Here is a 12907-nt window from a genome sequence, read left to right as displayed (position 1 = left end):
TGCTATTAGAATTGGTGATAAGATTTCCTAAAATAGTAAGGTTCTGGACAAAGCAAAGTGGAAATTGAGTGTCTCTTATTCAGAATGCTTGGGACTAGAAGTATTTCGGATCTCAAAATTTTTTCAGGTTTTGAAACACAGTATTGGTATTATACTGAGCAGTTGGGCATCTCAAGTCAGAAATCCAAAATACTCAAATGCTCATTTCCTTTGAGTGACGTATCTGTATTCAAAAATTGAGGATTTCAGAGCATTTTGGATTTGGGGTGTTCCACCTGTATATATCCATTCAAGGGGGGATAACAATTGTTAAAACCAGACAAAAAATAATATGTGGGTTAGGTTTTAGATTCAGATCATTATAAAGAGTTTTTTCTTTTTATAAGTGTCTGGGATTTGTAAAAATCTGAAATGCATGATGAGAAGATCATGAAAGTCCCTTGTGCTTGTGTCACAGGTGCAGGACATTTAGCATCCATGGCCTTTGCCCATCCTCAACCATGTGACCATCAAGAACTATCTCCTGAGAGAAAACCATTCCTCTTGAGAACCACTGAGTTAGAGAGGATTGAGAGGAGCTAAAATTGAAAATTTCCACATGATAAAAAGTTACTTAAAAGATTTAGTGAAACTTCTCTCTCCATGCTATCACAATGAAAAGATTGTTTTGTGACAGAGCATTAACTATAATATACTATTTCTTTTGTAGTTTATTATCTAAAATCTCTACTTACTGTTGAAATCTAATCCCAGTTTTCTTCCTCTGGATTTAGAGTAAGTTAAATGAAATTGATAACAGTAAACACAAAATGCATACTTTAATACCACAGTGAGCAAACTTAACATCAAAGAGAAATAAAATGGGTAATATTGGACACTTTAAATGTACAGGTTCTGGTACTTACTATGTGTGTGAAAAAAAGTACATGGATAAAGGACAGAAGAGCCAGGTGTGGTGGCTCACATGTATGGTCCTAGCTACTCAGGAGACTGAGGCACGAGAGTTGAAGGGTACTGTGAGCTATGATTGTGCCACCACACTTGAGCCTGCGCAACTGAGCAAGACCTTATCTCTGAAAAAAGAAAAGAACAAAGGAAAGGGACTCCTGGTAGTCTTAAGTTGTAGTGGTTATTATAGTTTCACTGATTTTCATTTTGACTTAGATGTAACTCTGTTTTGTATGTTTCTAGTTAACATCCATCAAAAGGAAGGTATACATGTGCATAATGTAGATTGCTACATTATTTAGTGAAAAATAGTTTAGTAATATTTCTCTATTGTCAGCATCTTAGGAATGTTTGGCTAATGAGGCATATAAAGTGAATCTTCAGCAAAGACTTCCTATTTCATCTTTTCTAGGCTGTAAATGACTCGTGCTACCAGAATGATGATTCTGTCCTAAAATCCCTAGTTGAGATTGCAGATACTGTTCCAAAGTATTTGCGTCCTCACTTGGAAGCGACTCTACAGCTAAGTCTAAAGGTAAATTAAGTCCATCAGTAAGTGTTCTGTTTGTTATTTTCAGGGACTAATCATCTAAACTATCAAATGTATACAATTATGTCTTCCTTGTAGTTGTGTGGAGATACTAGCCTCAACAATATGCAACGCCAGCTTGCCCTTGAAGTGATCGTCACCCTCTCTGAGACTGCAGCTGCTATGTTAAGAAAACATACCAATATTGTTGCACAGACTAGTAAGTCAACGGTCTTCAGATAGTTGATGTGTAATGTGGCCAAATTTTTGGATAAATTTGAGGGTTTTGTAATTTCTCAGATTGTTGCGAATAGACTGAATATCCTTTTAGAATCATACTAATTTGGGGAAATACATCTCAATACATGCAAGCACGGACCACCACATTGTGGTTATGCCTTTAAGACTTTGCAGACACCCTGAAATCTGGTGTTAAAAATTGCATTTCTAGAGTGGACTGTGACAGACTATCATTTATATGTTAAATATTGGACACAGTTAATAGAGTCAAAAATAATTCAGAAGCGATATATAGATAAACAGTAGGGAACTGGGTACTTACCAGTGAAGATAGGATTAGAACGAGATCTAACACTTTGGTCATGGCTCTGTCCACTATATTATGTTGCCGTGTTTTATAGACCCTCGTTGCAGCAGAAACTTAAATGACTGTTGTGCTGTAAAAATAACTACTATAAAGTTTCATTGTGCTGGAATAAGGATCTGAGAACCTTATCCCTGATCATTCTCTGGCCTAGCCATCTCTTCATGAGCTAATGAGTACTTGAACAATTGATTTAGATGGTAAATACATCACCAGATTTATTTTGTAGTGGTACCTACACTGAGCACCACTACAAAATTTGTCTTACACTGAGATACTGGTTGGAATTTTAGAAACACTCCCATTAAAGACTGCCCCGGCTGATGCATTAAGAGATAAAAATAAAAATTAGAAACAATGGCCAGGCACGGTGGCTCATGCCTGTAATCCTTGTACTTTCGGAGGCCAAGACAGGCGGATCACCTGAGGTCAGGAGTTTGAGGTGAGTCTGGCTAACATGATAAAATCCCATTTCCTCTAAAAATACAAAACATTAGCTGGGCGTGGTGACACGTGCCTGTAATCCCAGCTACTCAGGCTGAGGCAGGAGAATTGCTTAAACCTGGGAAGCGGAGGTTGCAGTGAACCAAGATTGTGCCATTGCACTCCAGCTTGAGCAACAAGAGCAAAACTCCATCTCAAAACAAAGAAATTTAGAAACAAAAATACTGCTTATTTGTAGGCTGTGTGATTATTGTCTACAAAAAATTTTAAAGACTCAACAAATAAACTGCTTATCAAAGGGTTAAGCAAGATTCTTAGAGATGAGAACATTTTATTGTAAGTATTCCATTATGCATAGCAATCACTTAGAAAATTTTATAGACATGAGTTGTGGTAACTGGGAATAAATCAAGATGTGTAAGACCTTTATGAAGAAAGTTGAATAACGCACTGAAAGACTAATAGAGACTATTTGAGAACTAATATCAGTTCTCAAATTAATCTGGGGTTAATATAGGGTTAGAATAGAACTGATTCTGAAATTTTTCTGAAAGAACATCAGGCCTGGAGTAGCCAAGACAATTTTAACGAATAAAGTGGTGATCTTACCCCATCAACTGTGAATTTAGAATACACCTAATGGTGCAGGTGTTGACAATGGATCGGATGGTACAAAGGGTAGAGTGTAGGAGCAGATCAACTCATGTGGGAACAAAGCTGTTTTAAAATGATAATTGATCAAAAGTTTTTGGGGCCAGGCATAGTGGCTCAGGCCTGTAACCCCAAGACTTTGTAAAGCCAAGGTGGGCAAATTGCGTGAGCTTAGGAGTTTGAGACCAGCCCGGGCAACATGGCAAAACCCTGTCTCTACCAAAAATACAAAAATTAGTTGGGCATGGTGGCACATGCTTGTGATTTCAGCGACTCAGGAGGCTGAGATGGAGGATTGCTTGAGCCCAAGAACTCAAGGCTGTGGTGAGCCAAGATTGCACCATTGCACTCCAGCCCGGGTGACAGAGCAAAAAGAAGAAAAAAAAAAGCATTGCTAGGATAACTGGTTCTTTCTTTTTCTTTTTTATATGTTTATGGGGAACAGGTGGTATTTGGTTACATGGATAAGTTCTTTAGTGGTGATTTGTGAGATTTTGGTGTACCCATAACAGGAGCAGTGTACACTGTACCCAGTGTGTAGTCTTTTATCCCTCATTTGCCTCCCACCCTTTCCTCTGAGTCCCCAAAGTCTGTTGTATCATTGTTATGCCTTTGCATCTTCATGGCTCAGCTTCCACTTATGAATTGAAAACATAACTGGTTATTTTTATGGGAAAAAGAAAATTGTATCTCTAGACAGCTTATTAAAAAAATAATTTGGGGGTCGACGTCAAGATCTGAATATTATTTTGCGTGCTGGAACTAGTTAAAAAAAGTTAAGACCTAGATACTACAGATTCATAATGCTTAATAGTAGATAATTTTTTAAGACTGAATCACAAACCAATGATGTAAACATTGCCAAATTTGCAACTGCTAAAACAGTTTTTTGACCAGATACACCGTAAATGAAAAGATAAGTCACAAACTGAAAGAAAATAATTACAGTGCACACAATCAACAGTTTTGTTATCTAGAGAATGCACAAAGACTGAGAATAGGAAAGTCATTGCTTTTTTTCCTTTAAGTTGGGGTCTCTAGTCATTCAGGCCAGAGTACAGTGACTTGATCTCAGCTCATTGCGGCTTCCGAAGTAGCTAGGACTAGAAGAATGCACCACCACACCTGGCTACTTTTTGTGTTTTTTGGTAAAGATAGGGTTTGCCATGTTGCCCAGGCTGGTCTTGAATTCCTGGGCTCAAGAAATCCTCCCACCTCAGCCTCCCAAAGTGCCAGGATAACAGGTGTGCCCCAGCAGGCCCAGCCAGGAAATTCATAGAAGAGGATTCTGAAATAGCTAATGAACCCTGCCTAAGTCTCAATAAAAACAAGTGTAATTGTGGAATACAAGTTTTGTCCAAAAGTTTTACAGTATCAATTGTTGATAACAGGTGTGGAGCTAAGAAGACTCTTATTCCGTCCCCAGGGCACGTCACACATTTTTGTGAAATAATATAGACCTCCACTTAAACTTCACATAGTTTATGCAACAGCTGTGCAGAGCACAGCTTGTTTGGTGATTTTTTAGTACTGTTAGAAGATAGTTATAACAATTTCATGCCTAGACTTATGCTTGTTCAAAGAGAAGATGTAATAATCTCATCAAAGCAAATTTTATAGGAGGAAAAAATTGGAAACAACCAAAATGTTTATGAGCTGGTCAGTGGGTAGTATATTTATATAATGGAATGCTATGAAATAAATTGAAATCCGTATGTGTTAAAAAAAAAACAAATTGCCAAGGTACGTATATTATACCATTTATTATACAAAAAATGAAGTCTTGAGGAGGTTCAGCAGGAGAATCACTTGAACCTGGGAGGCAGTGGTTGCAGTGAGCCAAGATAATGCCACTGTACTGCACTCCAGCCTGGGTGACAGCAAGATACTGTCTTTAAAAAAAAATCTTGAAATAGTACTGTAATTTTGTATGGACATACAGAAATCAGTTCAAATGTAGAAAAAAATTGAGGAATGAATTATTTGTTTTGTGATGATGCTTCTTACCTCTGATCAGGGGGGAGAATATAAACGGATTTGGGAATTTGATAGGAGGGTTTGACTTATGAATGTTACTTTTTAAAGAAAAGATATAAGCAAATATGACAAAAGGTTAAAATTCAACCAGATTTTGAGGGCACAGACAAATAATTGTTTTGTCTTGCTCTCTTAGAGGCAGAGTAAATCCTAAAATTCTTGTTTATAAATAGTGATATTGACAAAATGAAGTCACAGTCTTCAGGTATGAAATAATTGTTTACTTTAGTTCCTCAGATGTTAGCAATGATGGTTGATTTGGAAGAAGATGAGGACTGGGCAAATGCGGATGAACTGGAAGATGATGATTTTGACAGGTAATCAAACCTAGTATCCAGGGTGGCAGTGAGAGCCCTAGGGCTCCAAGGCCCGTCTTCACCATTGCACCCTGTAACCTGAAGGTAAACTTTCAAGCCTGGAATATATGGGGCCCTCTGCCTTGCTGTTGTATGCATTGCTGTATTCACATTTTCTAAATAGTATTTTCTTTAGTTTTCATGTATAATTTATATTAATAAAATTTATGTTTCTTGGAAGTTCATAAAACGTACTTTAACAAGTGTGTAATCAGGAATGGAAAGATAACTACAACAACAAACAAGGAGGCTTGTCTTTTAAAAAAAAATTTGACATGAAATACAGCAAATAAAGTAGCTATGTTTTTAACTGTCTTACCCTAAATTATTTTCAAAACTTGTAATTTCTCTTTTAAAATATGTATAAAGAAGCTTTATTGTGATAAATCTTTGAAATGCAGAGACTTCACTTAGAATAATTGTTTCAACAAAATTCCCTGCAATATACATCATATTTTCCCAGTAAAAAGCAAGTTAACTTTAGGATAGAAAAGATCCAGTGGTGACAAGATCAGAGTCACGCTGGGTGACAGTAACACTGGAATTACTATTGCACTTATTTCAGCTTAGGAAGTCCCATGAATACAGAAAAAGTCAACCAAAATCTATATTCACTATGAAGTGGTAATGATGGCCCCTTACATGTATATGAAACATAGCACCTCAGAGCTATGTTATTTTAATCAACTTTATTAGTAGTCCCAGAGATATATTACAGATGCAGAAATGGAGAGATACAGAAATGGAGACTGAAGATTAAGTGATTTGTCTGAGGTTATGTAGCCAGTTAATGGACTGGGGTTAATTACCATTTCTTTCATTCTTCCCAATGCATTATACTACCACCTTTTCTTAAAAAGAGCTGAAATTGGCCAGGCATGGTGGCTGATGCCTGTAATCCCAGCACTTTGGGAGGCCAAGGCAGGTGGATCACATGAGGTCAGGAGTTCGAGACCAGCCTGACCAACATGGTGAGACCCTGTCTCTACTAAAAATACAAAAATTAGCCTGGTGAGGTGGCAAACACCTGTAATTCCAGCTACTCAGGAGGCTGAGTCAGGAGAATCGCTTAAGCCTGGGAGGTGGAGGTTGCAGTGAGCTAGTTGAGATTGCGCCATTGCACTCCAGCCTGGGTGATGAGTGAGACTCCATGTCAAAAAAAAGAGCTGAAATTATTCCCTCAAAAGGGAGTCAGTATAAACTACATTTTTGAGACTTAATCCCCTTGTTAAAAATGACTGATTTCTGTCTTTAATACTGTTTTATGAAAGTAGTCTTTCACTGGAAATCACCTGATATAGCTGAAGAGAAGACCAGGGCTAGGTCAGATTTCCTTTCTGGGTCTGTTACTGAAATGTGCTGCTACCTGTCCTTTAATTTGCCCTATAAATGGCACTTGAAGTTATTCAGTTTAAGAAACAATGTTTTCTAGACTAGATGAATAAGATTTTCTAATCTGTGAGTAAACAGGGCATAAATATATTTTCAAGATGAGATTTTTTAAGTCTAAAAACCTGTTCTGAAGGTAATTTATAGCTTCATTTTTATATTATCTGTTTACACAGTAAAGATAATGCACATGAAATTCACTACTGATCTTGTAGTTCCAAGCCAGCATAAGTGCAAATGCATTTATGCCCCCATCTCTTCAGTTTTCAGAGAAAACAATAGAATTGAGTTTCATATAACCATGCATAGTTTTTGGCAGTGCAGTTTGTACCCCTTTAAAGGTGAATAAGCTCACAGGGAAAATTGCACATTTTGTGCACCTTTTCAGTTTTCTGTGTTCTGCTCATTGATAAGTTTGAAGACTGTATTTCTAGGAAATGAAATACACAAGGCTCTTTCAACACTGCTTTTATGGGAGTCTTGAAAATGTCAGAGCTGTTTCTGAAAACAGTTTTGAGCTAGTTGGGGGTAGGGGTGGTCTTGAAAAATTTTCAAGATAACATGACTTTCTAAACTATGGTGGATCGTGATATTTACTTTTGTTTTAAGCGGTAGGGTTTTTAACCCCTAATTTCAATTCCATATTTAAAGACAGCTTGAATTCTTTCTCAGTCCTAGTTTAATAATAATGTGTTTGAAGTATGTCTGTACAGTATACTGTTTCTTTTGTATTTCAGATATATTGAATACATAATTTCTTTCTGTGTTTAGCAATGCAGTTGCCGGTGAGAGTGCTCTAGACCGAATGGCTTGTGGACTTGGTGGAAAGCTTGTTCTGCCGATGATCAAGGAACACATTATGCAAATGCTCCAAAATCGTAAGCTATGTTCTTCAAATGCTACAATAGTGAAGTAGTGCCTTTCTGAATCTTAAATTCTAACATAGGTTTAGACTGTTAAAACTTAATCTTTGTGTTTTTATCATCCATATTTAACTCCATTTATTTTACTGATAAAATTGTCAATCCCAAAGAAAATGTACAGATTTACTTCCTAGCCAAAACTATTTAGGTTTGAATTTGAAAATGACATTATTATTTGAATGTGTTCATGATTCGAACATGCTAATCTTCCTTCACCCAGTATCTTTTATTTTTAAAAGAATAATTCTAATGTTATCAGAAGAGAAACCACTTTGTTTTGTTTTGGTTTTTGGTTTTTTTTTTTTTTGAAACGGAGTCTCACTCCGTTGCCCAAGCTGGAGTGCAGTGGCACCATCTCAGCTCATTGCAGTCTCCACCCCCTGGGTTCAAGAGATTCTCCTGCCAGATTCATACATTCCTCCTGTGTTGCTGGGATTACAGGCATGTGCCACCACACCCGACTAATTTTTATATTTTTTGTAGAGACAGGGTTTCACCATGTTGGCCAGGCTGATCTCGAACTCCTGACCTCAGGTCATCCACCCACCTCAGCTTCCCAAAGTGCCGGGATTATAGGCATGAGCCATTGCACCTGGCCTAATTTTTTTATTTTTAGTAGAGACAGGGTTTCGCTATGTTGGCCAGGCTGGTCTCAAACCTCTGACCTCAAGTGATCTGCCTGCGTCAGCCTCCCAAAGTGCTGTGATTACAGACGTGAGCCACTGAACCCGGCCAAGTTGCAAGTTTTTAAATTCATATTCACAGATAACCACTGTTAACAGCTCTCTGAGACTTTCTCTGACCTCATTTATGCATATATGGAGGGGCTTTTTAAAGTGAATATACAATATGGACACACCATATTTTTTAAGCTTTTGCTCAATAGTTTATCATATTACCACATTAACAGTCCACCTCATTTTTTAAAATAGCCACATACATTCCACAATCCCCATTCTGTGCTAATTGTTTTTATTGATTTACAAATAATACTAATGCAAACACTCTTCTACAGAAATTCTGGCTTATGTGAATTTTTTATAGGGTAGATTTAAAAAGCAGACATGAGGGTCAAACCATTGATATAGGATCTTTGTTTTTGTTTTTGTGTTTTTGAGATGGAGTCTTGTAGAGCTGAAGTGCAGTGGCATGATCTCAGCTCACTTTAACCCCCCACCTCCTAGGTTCAAGCGATTTGTGTCTCAGCCTGCTGAGTAGCTGGGACTACAGGCACATGCAACCATGACTGGCTAAATTTTTTTTTTTTTTTTTGAGACGGAGTTTCGCTCTGTTGCCCAGGCGAGTTCAGTGGTGCAATCTTGGCTCACTGCAACTTCTGCCTCAGCCTCCCAAGTAGCTCCTAAGCCTGCCACCACACCAGCTAATTTTTGTATTATTTAGTAGAGACAGGGTTTTGCCATGTTGGCCAGGCTGGTCTTGAACTTCTGACTTTAAGTGATCCGTTCTCCTTGGGCTCCCAAAATGCTGGAATTACAGGCATGAGCCACTGTGCCTGGCCTGATACATACTTTTAGAATCATGTAGTGTAGTCAAGCACTTTTTCTGTGCTTTTTTTTTTTTTTTTTTTTTTTTTTTTTTTTTTTTTTTTTTTTTTTTTTTTTTTTTTTTTTTTTTTTTTTTTTTTTTTTTNGAGACAGAGTCTTGCTCTGTTGCCCAGGCTGGAGTGCAGTGATGCGATCTTAGCTCACTGCAACCTCTGCTGCCTGGGTTAAAACAATTCTCCTGCCTCAGCCTCCCGAGTAGCTGGGGTTACAGGCACCCGCCAACACACTCAGCTAATTTTTGTATTTCTACTAGAAATAGGGTTTCACCATCTTGGACAGGCTGCTCTTGAACTCCTGACCTCATGATCCACCCCTCTCAGCCTTCCAAAAGTGTTGGGATTACAGGCATGAGCCACCGCGCCTGGCTCTGTACATTTTTCTAATAGTAAATATACAAATGTTATAATATTTTATGCATATATATATGCCCTTTCCAAAAAAATTTTTGTTCCTTTTTTCCTAATAAGAACTTTTTTACAGCACTCCCTACCAGAATGACGTTTATAGTGTCTAATTGCTATTCCATCTGTAATTTTTTTCTGTAGCTGACTGGAAATACCGGCATGCTGGATTGATGGCCTTATCTGCCATTGGTGAAGGATGCCACCAGCAAATGGAAGGAATTCTAAATGAGATAGTAAATTTTGTTTTACTTTTTCTTCAGGATCCTGTAAGTACCAGTAAATATTTGATTCCAAATTATTAGTGTAGCTTCATGTGGAAACCTTATTGCTTTTACTAATGAAAGGGAACATCTTCCAGCATCCAAGAGTAAGGTATGCAGCCTGTAATGCTGTGGGACAGATGGCTACAGATTTTGCACCTGGTTTCCAAAAGAAATTTCATGAGAAGGTAAGTAACAAGTCCTCAAACACTCAAATCAGACTTTAGGAAGAGGGTGGACATTTCAGCATGCATGCTTATTTTGTTTCATTTCACAGGTGATTGCAGCTCTGCTGCAGACCATGGAAGACCAAGGCAATCAACGGGTGCAGGCCCATGCAGCTGCTGCCCTCATTAACTTTACTGAAGACTGTCCCAAGTCACTGCTTATTCCATACTTAGATAATTTGGTGAAACATCTGCATTCCATTATGGTACTTAAGCTTCAGGAGGTAAGTGTTAAGATCTGTAGGCTACCTTCTGTTTGTAAATTAATTTGGGTTGATTTGATGGGTGAGAACTGGAGAAAGAAGGACTTGCAGCATAACCATAAAGAATATAAAGTTAAAAAACTGAGGAGGGTATTCTGAGTTATGGAATGGTAAGTGGAAAAATTCAGATTTGACCAAAATTTGGGCTGGTAATTGGAATTGGGAACGATAACAGGTAAAGCTCAGGTAAAATCAGTGTATGGATCGCCCTGAAGATAAGAGAGAAGTTTTTGAACTCTGATTTGTGTGAAGTGTGAAAAACCATTCTGTATTCTTAAATGCAGTGGGAAATGATTATATGATGGGAGATTCATGTAGTAGCATTGTGGTGAGGCATACATAAAAAAAGGGAGAAGGTTTAAGGCAAAACCATCATACTGTTGTCGTCCGGGGAGCTTATATGGTAATAGTGGAAGAGGAGGCTCCAAAAGACATTTCATGGGAAGTATTAAGAGTTTGTTTCTGGCAGTTTTAATTTTAAAAGTTGAAAGGGCCAAGCGCCGTGGCTCACACCTATAATCCCAGCACTTTGGGAGGCTGAGGCAGGCAGATCCCCTGAGGTCAGGAGTTCAAGACCAGCCTGGCCAACATGGTGAAACTCCGTCTCTCCTAAAAATACAAAATTAGCATGGCATGGTGGTGCACACCTGTAATTTCAGCTACTTGGGAGGCTGAGACAGGAGAATGCCTTAAACCTGGGAGGCAGAGGTTGCAGTGAGCCGAGATGGCACCACTGCACTCCAGCCTAGGTAACAAGAGCAAAATTCTGTTTCCAAAAAAAAGAAAGTAAAAAATGTTTACTATTCTAACCAGGTTGATAGAAATACAGAAGTTGTAGAAAATAAAAACAACATCATTTTTGAATATCCAAGTAAAAATGATTATAGTTAACAGCTTAAGTAAGGAGTGCAGCCTTGAAACATTTGAATGATACTAGTCCAGCACAGCGCGAGAGAGGTGTAGATGTGAAAGCAAGGATTTTAGCCCAGTTTATTGTCAAATGCAATGAAAATGGATTACTACTATAAAAGTGAAATGAATAGAAGGCATAGAAAATAAAAGATGTAAACCTCTCAAAATGCTATAAAAGTTTCTAATGCTCTGAATTCCTATAAATATGAACTGGTAGCAAATAGTTAACAAACCACAGTTTGTGTAGCACTGGTGATTGTCCGGAGAGCAAGACAAACAAGAAATGCAATATCTCAGAAGCCAAAGAGAAAGGACTTATAAACAAAGGCTCAAGTGCTCAGTATCACATGACAGCAGACTAGGAATATGATAAAGGAAACATGTGCCTGAAGGCAGACCAAGATGGACCCAAGTTGAAGGCAGATAGGTTGGTGGTTAAATCAGTAATTGATGGATCCAAAGTGACTTTACAGGCTTGGGTGGATGGCTATGGTATGAAAGTCCCTGTGTACCCCTGCCCTTCCTGCAGTGGGGCACTATGTGAGCTTTTAAAGATAAGTGGAAGGAGTGGTTGGGATGGAATGGTGGGAGGACAGTGTTCATGAGCAAGAGTTATACAAACAGAAGATAGCCTAGTGGGGGAGGAAAGACATTGCTCTGAGGCCAGCAGCACAGCCCAGACACTAAATATGGAGCAGAGGTTGAGATGCAAAAGCAGGATGTAAGATCACTTCCTCAAGACATGGTTGAGTGTGCAACACAAGGTGAAGAACTCTGCTGAGAGTGTGGTTGTAGTTGATGTGGGGAATTATGAAAATAGAGTAGTAACTGGCTCAGGTTCTTATGAGTCAAGAATTATTTTATTTTGCATATATATACACAGAGAGAGAGACAGAGTCTCACCCAGGCCGTAATGCAGTGGCACAGTCTCAGCTCACTGCAACCTCTGCCTCCCGAGTTAAAGCCATTCTCCTGCCTCAGCCTCCTGAGTAGCTAGGATTACAAGCGTGTGCCACCACACCCAGCTAATTTTTGTATTTTGAGTAGAGACAGGGTTTCACCATGTTGGCCAGGCTGTTCTTGTACTCCTGACCTCAAGCGAGGCACCTGCCTCAGCCTCCCAAAGTGCTGGGATTACAGACGTGAACCATCACGCCCAGCCTGTTTTTGAGATAGTCTCACTCTTGTTACTGCAGCTGGAGGGCAATGGCACAATCTTGGCTCATTGCAACCTCTGCCTACCCGGTTCAAGCAGTTCTCCTGCCTCGGCCTCCTGAGTGTCACCACACCCAGCTAATTTATAAATATATATATATATGGGGTTTTTTTTTGTTGTTTGTTTTTTTTTTTTTTTTTTTTTTTTTTTTTTTTTTTTTTTTTTTTTTTTTTTTTTTT

General features: G+C 38.5%; 1 protein-coding gene across 1 annotated transcript in view; it reads left to right on the top strand.

Annotated features, from left to right (window-relative positions):
• Positions 1–12907, top strand: part of IPO5 (importin 5) — a 44829-nt gene that overhangs the window by 14687 nt on the left and 17235 nt on the right. Inside the window, exons 7-13 of the mRNA XM_017530045.2 lie at positions 1361–1483; positions 1577–1697; positions 5443–5530; positions 7730–7836; positions 9992–10116; positions 10209–10298; positions 10388–10561. Of these exons, the coding sequence (XP_017385534.1) occupies positions 1361–1483; positions 1577–1697; positions 5443–5530; positions 7730–7836; positions 9992–10116; positions 10209–10298; positions 10388–10561 (828 nt within the window). The remainder of the gene's footprint in view (positions 1–1360; positions 1484–1576; positions 1698–5442; positions 5531–7729; positions 7837–9991; positions 10117–10208; positions 10299–10387; positions 10562–12907) is intronic.

Source organism: Cebus imitator, unplaced genomic scaffold (assembly GCF_001604975.1).
Source record: "Cebus imitator isolate Cc_AM_T3 unplaced genomic scaffold, Cebus_imitator-1.0 Scaffold62, whole genome shotgun sequence".
NCBI lineage: Eukaryota > Metazoa > Chordata > Mammalia > Primates > Cebidae > Cebus > Cebus imitator.
This window is presented reverse-complemented; position numbering and strand designations above follow the sequence as displayed.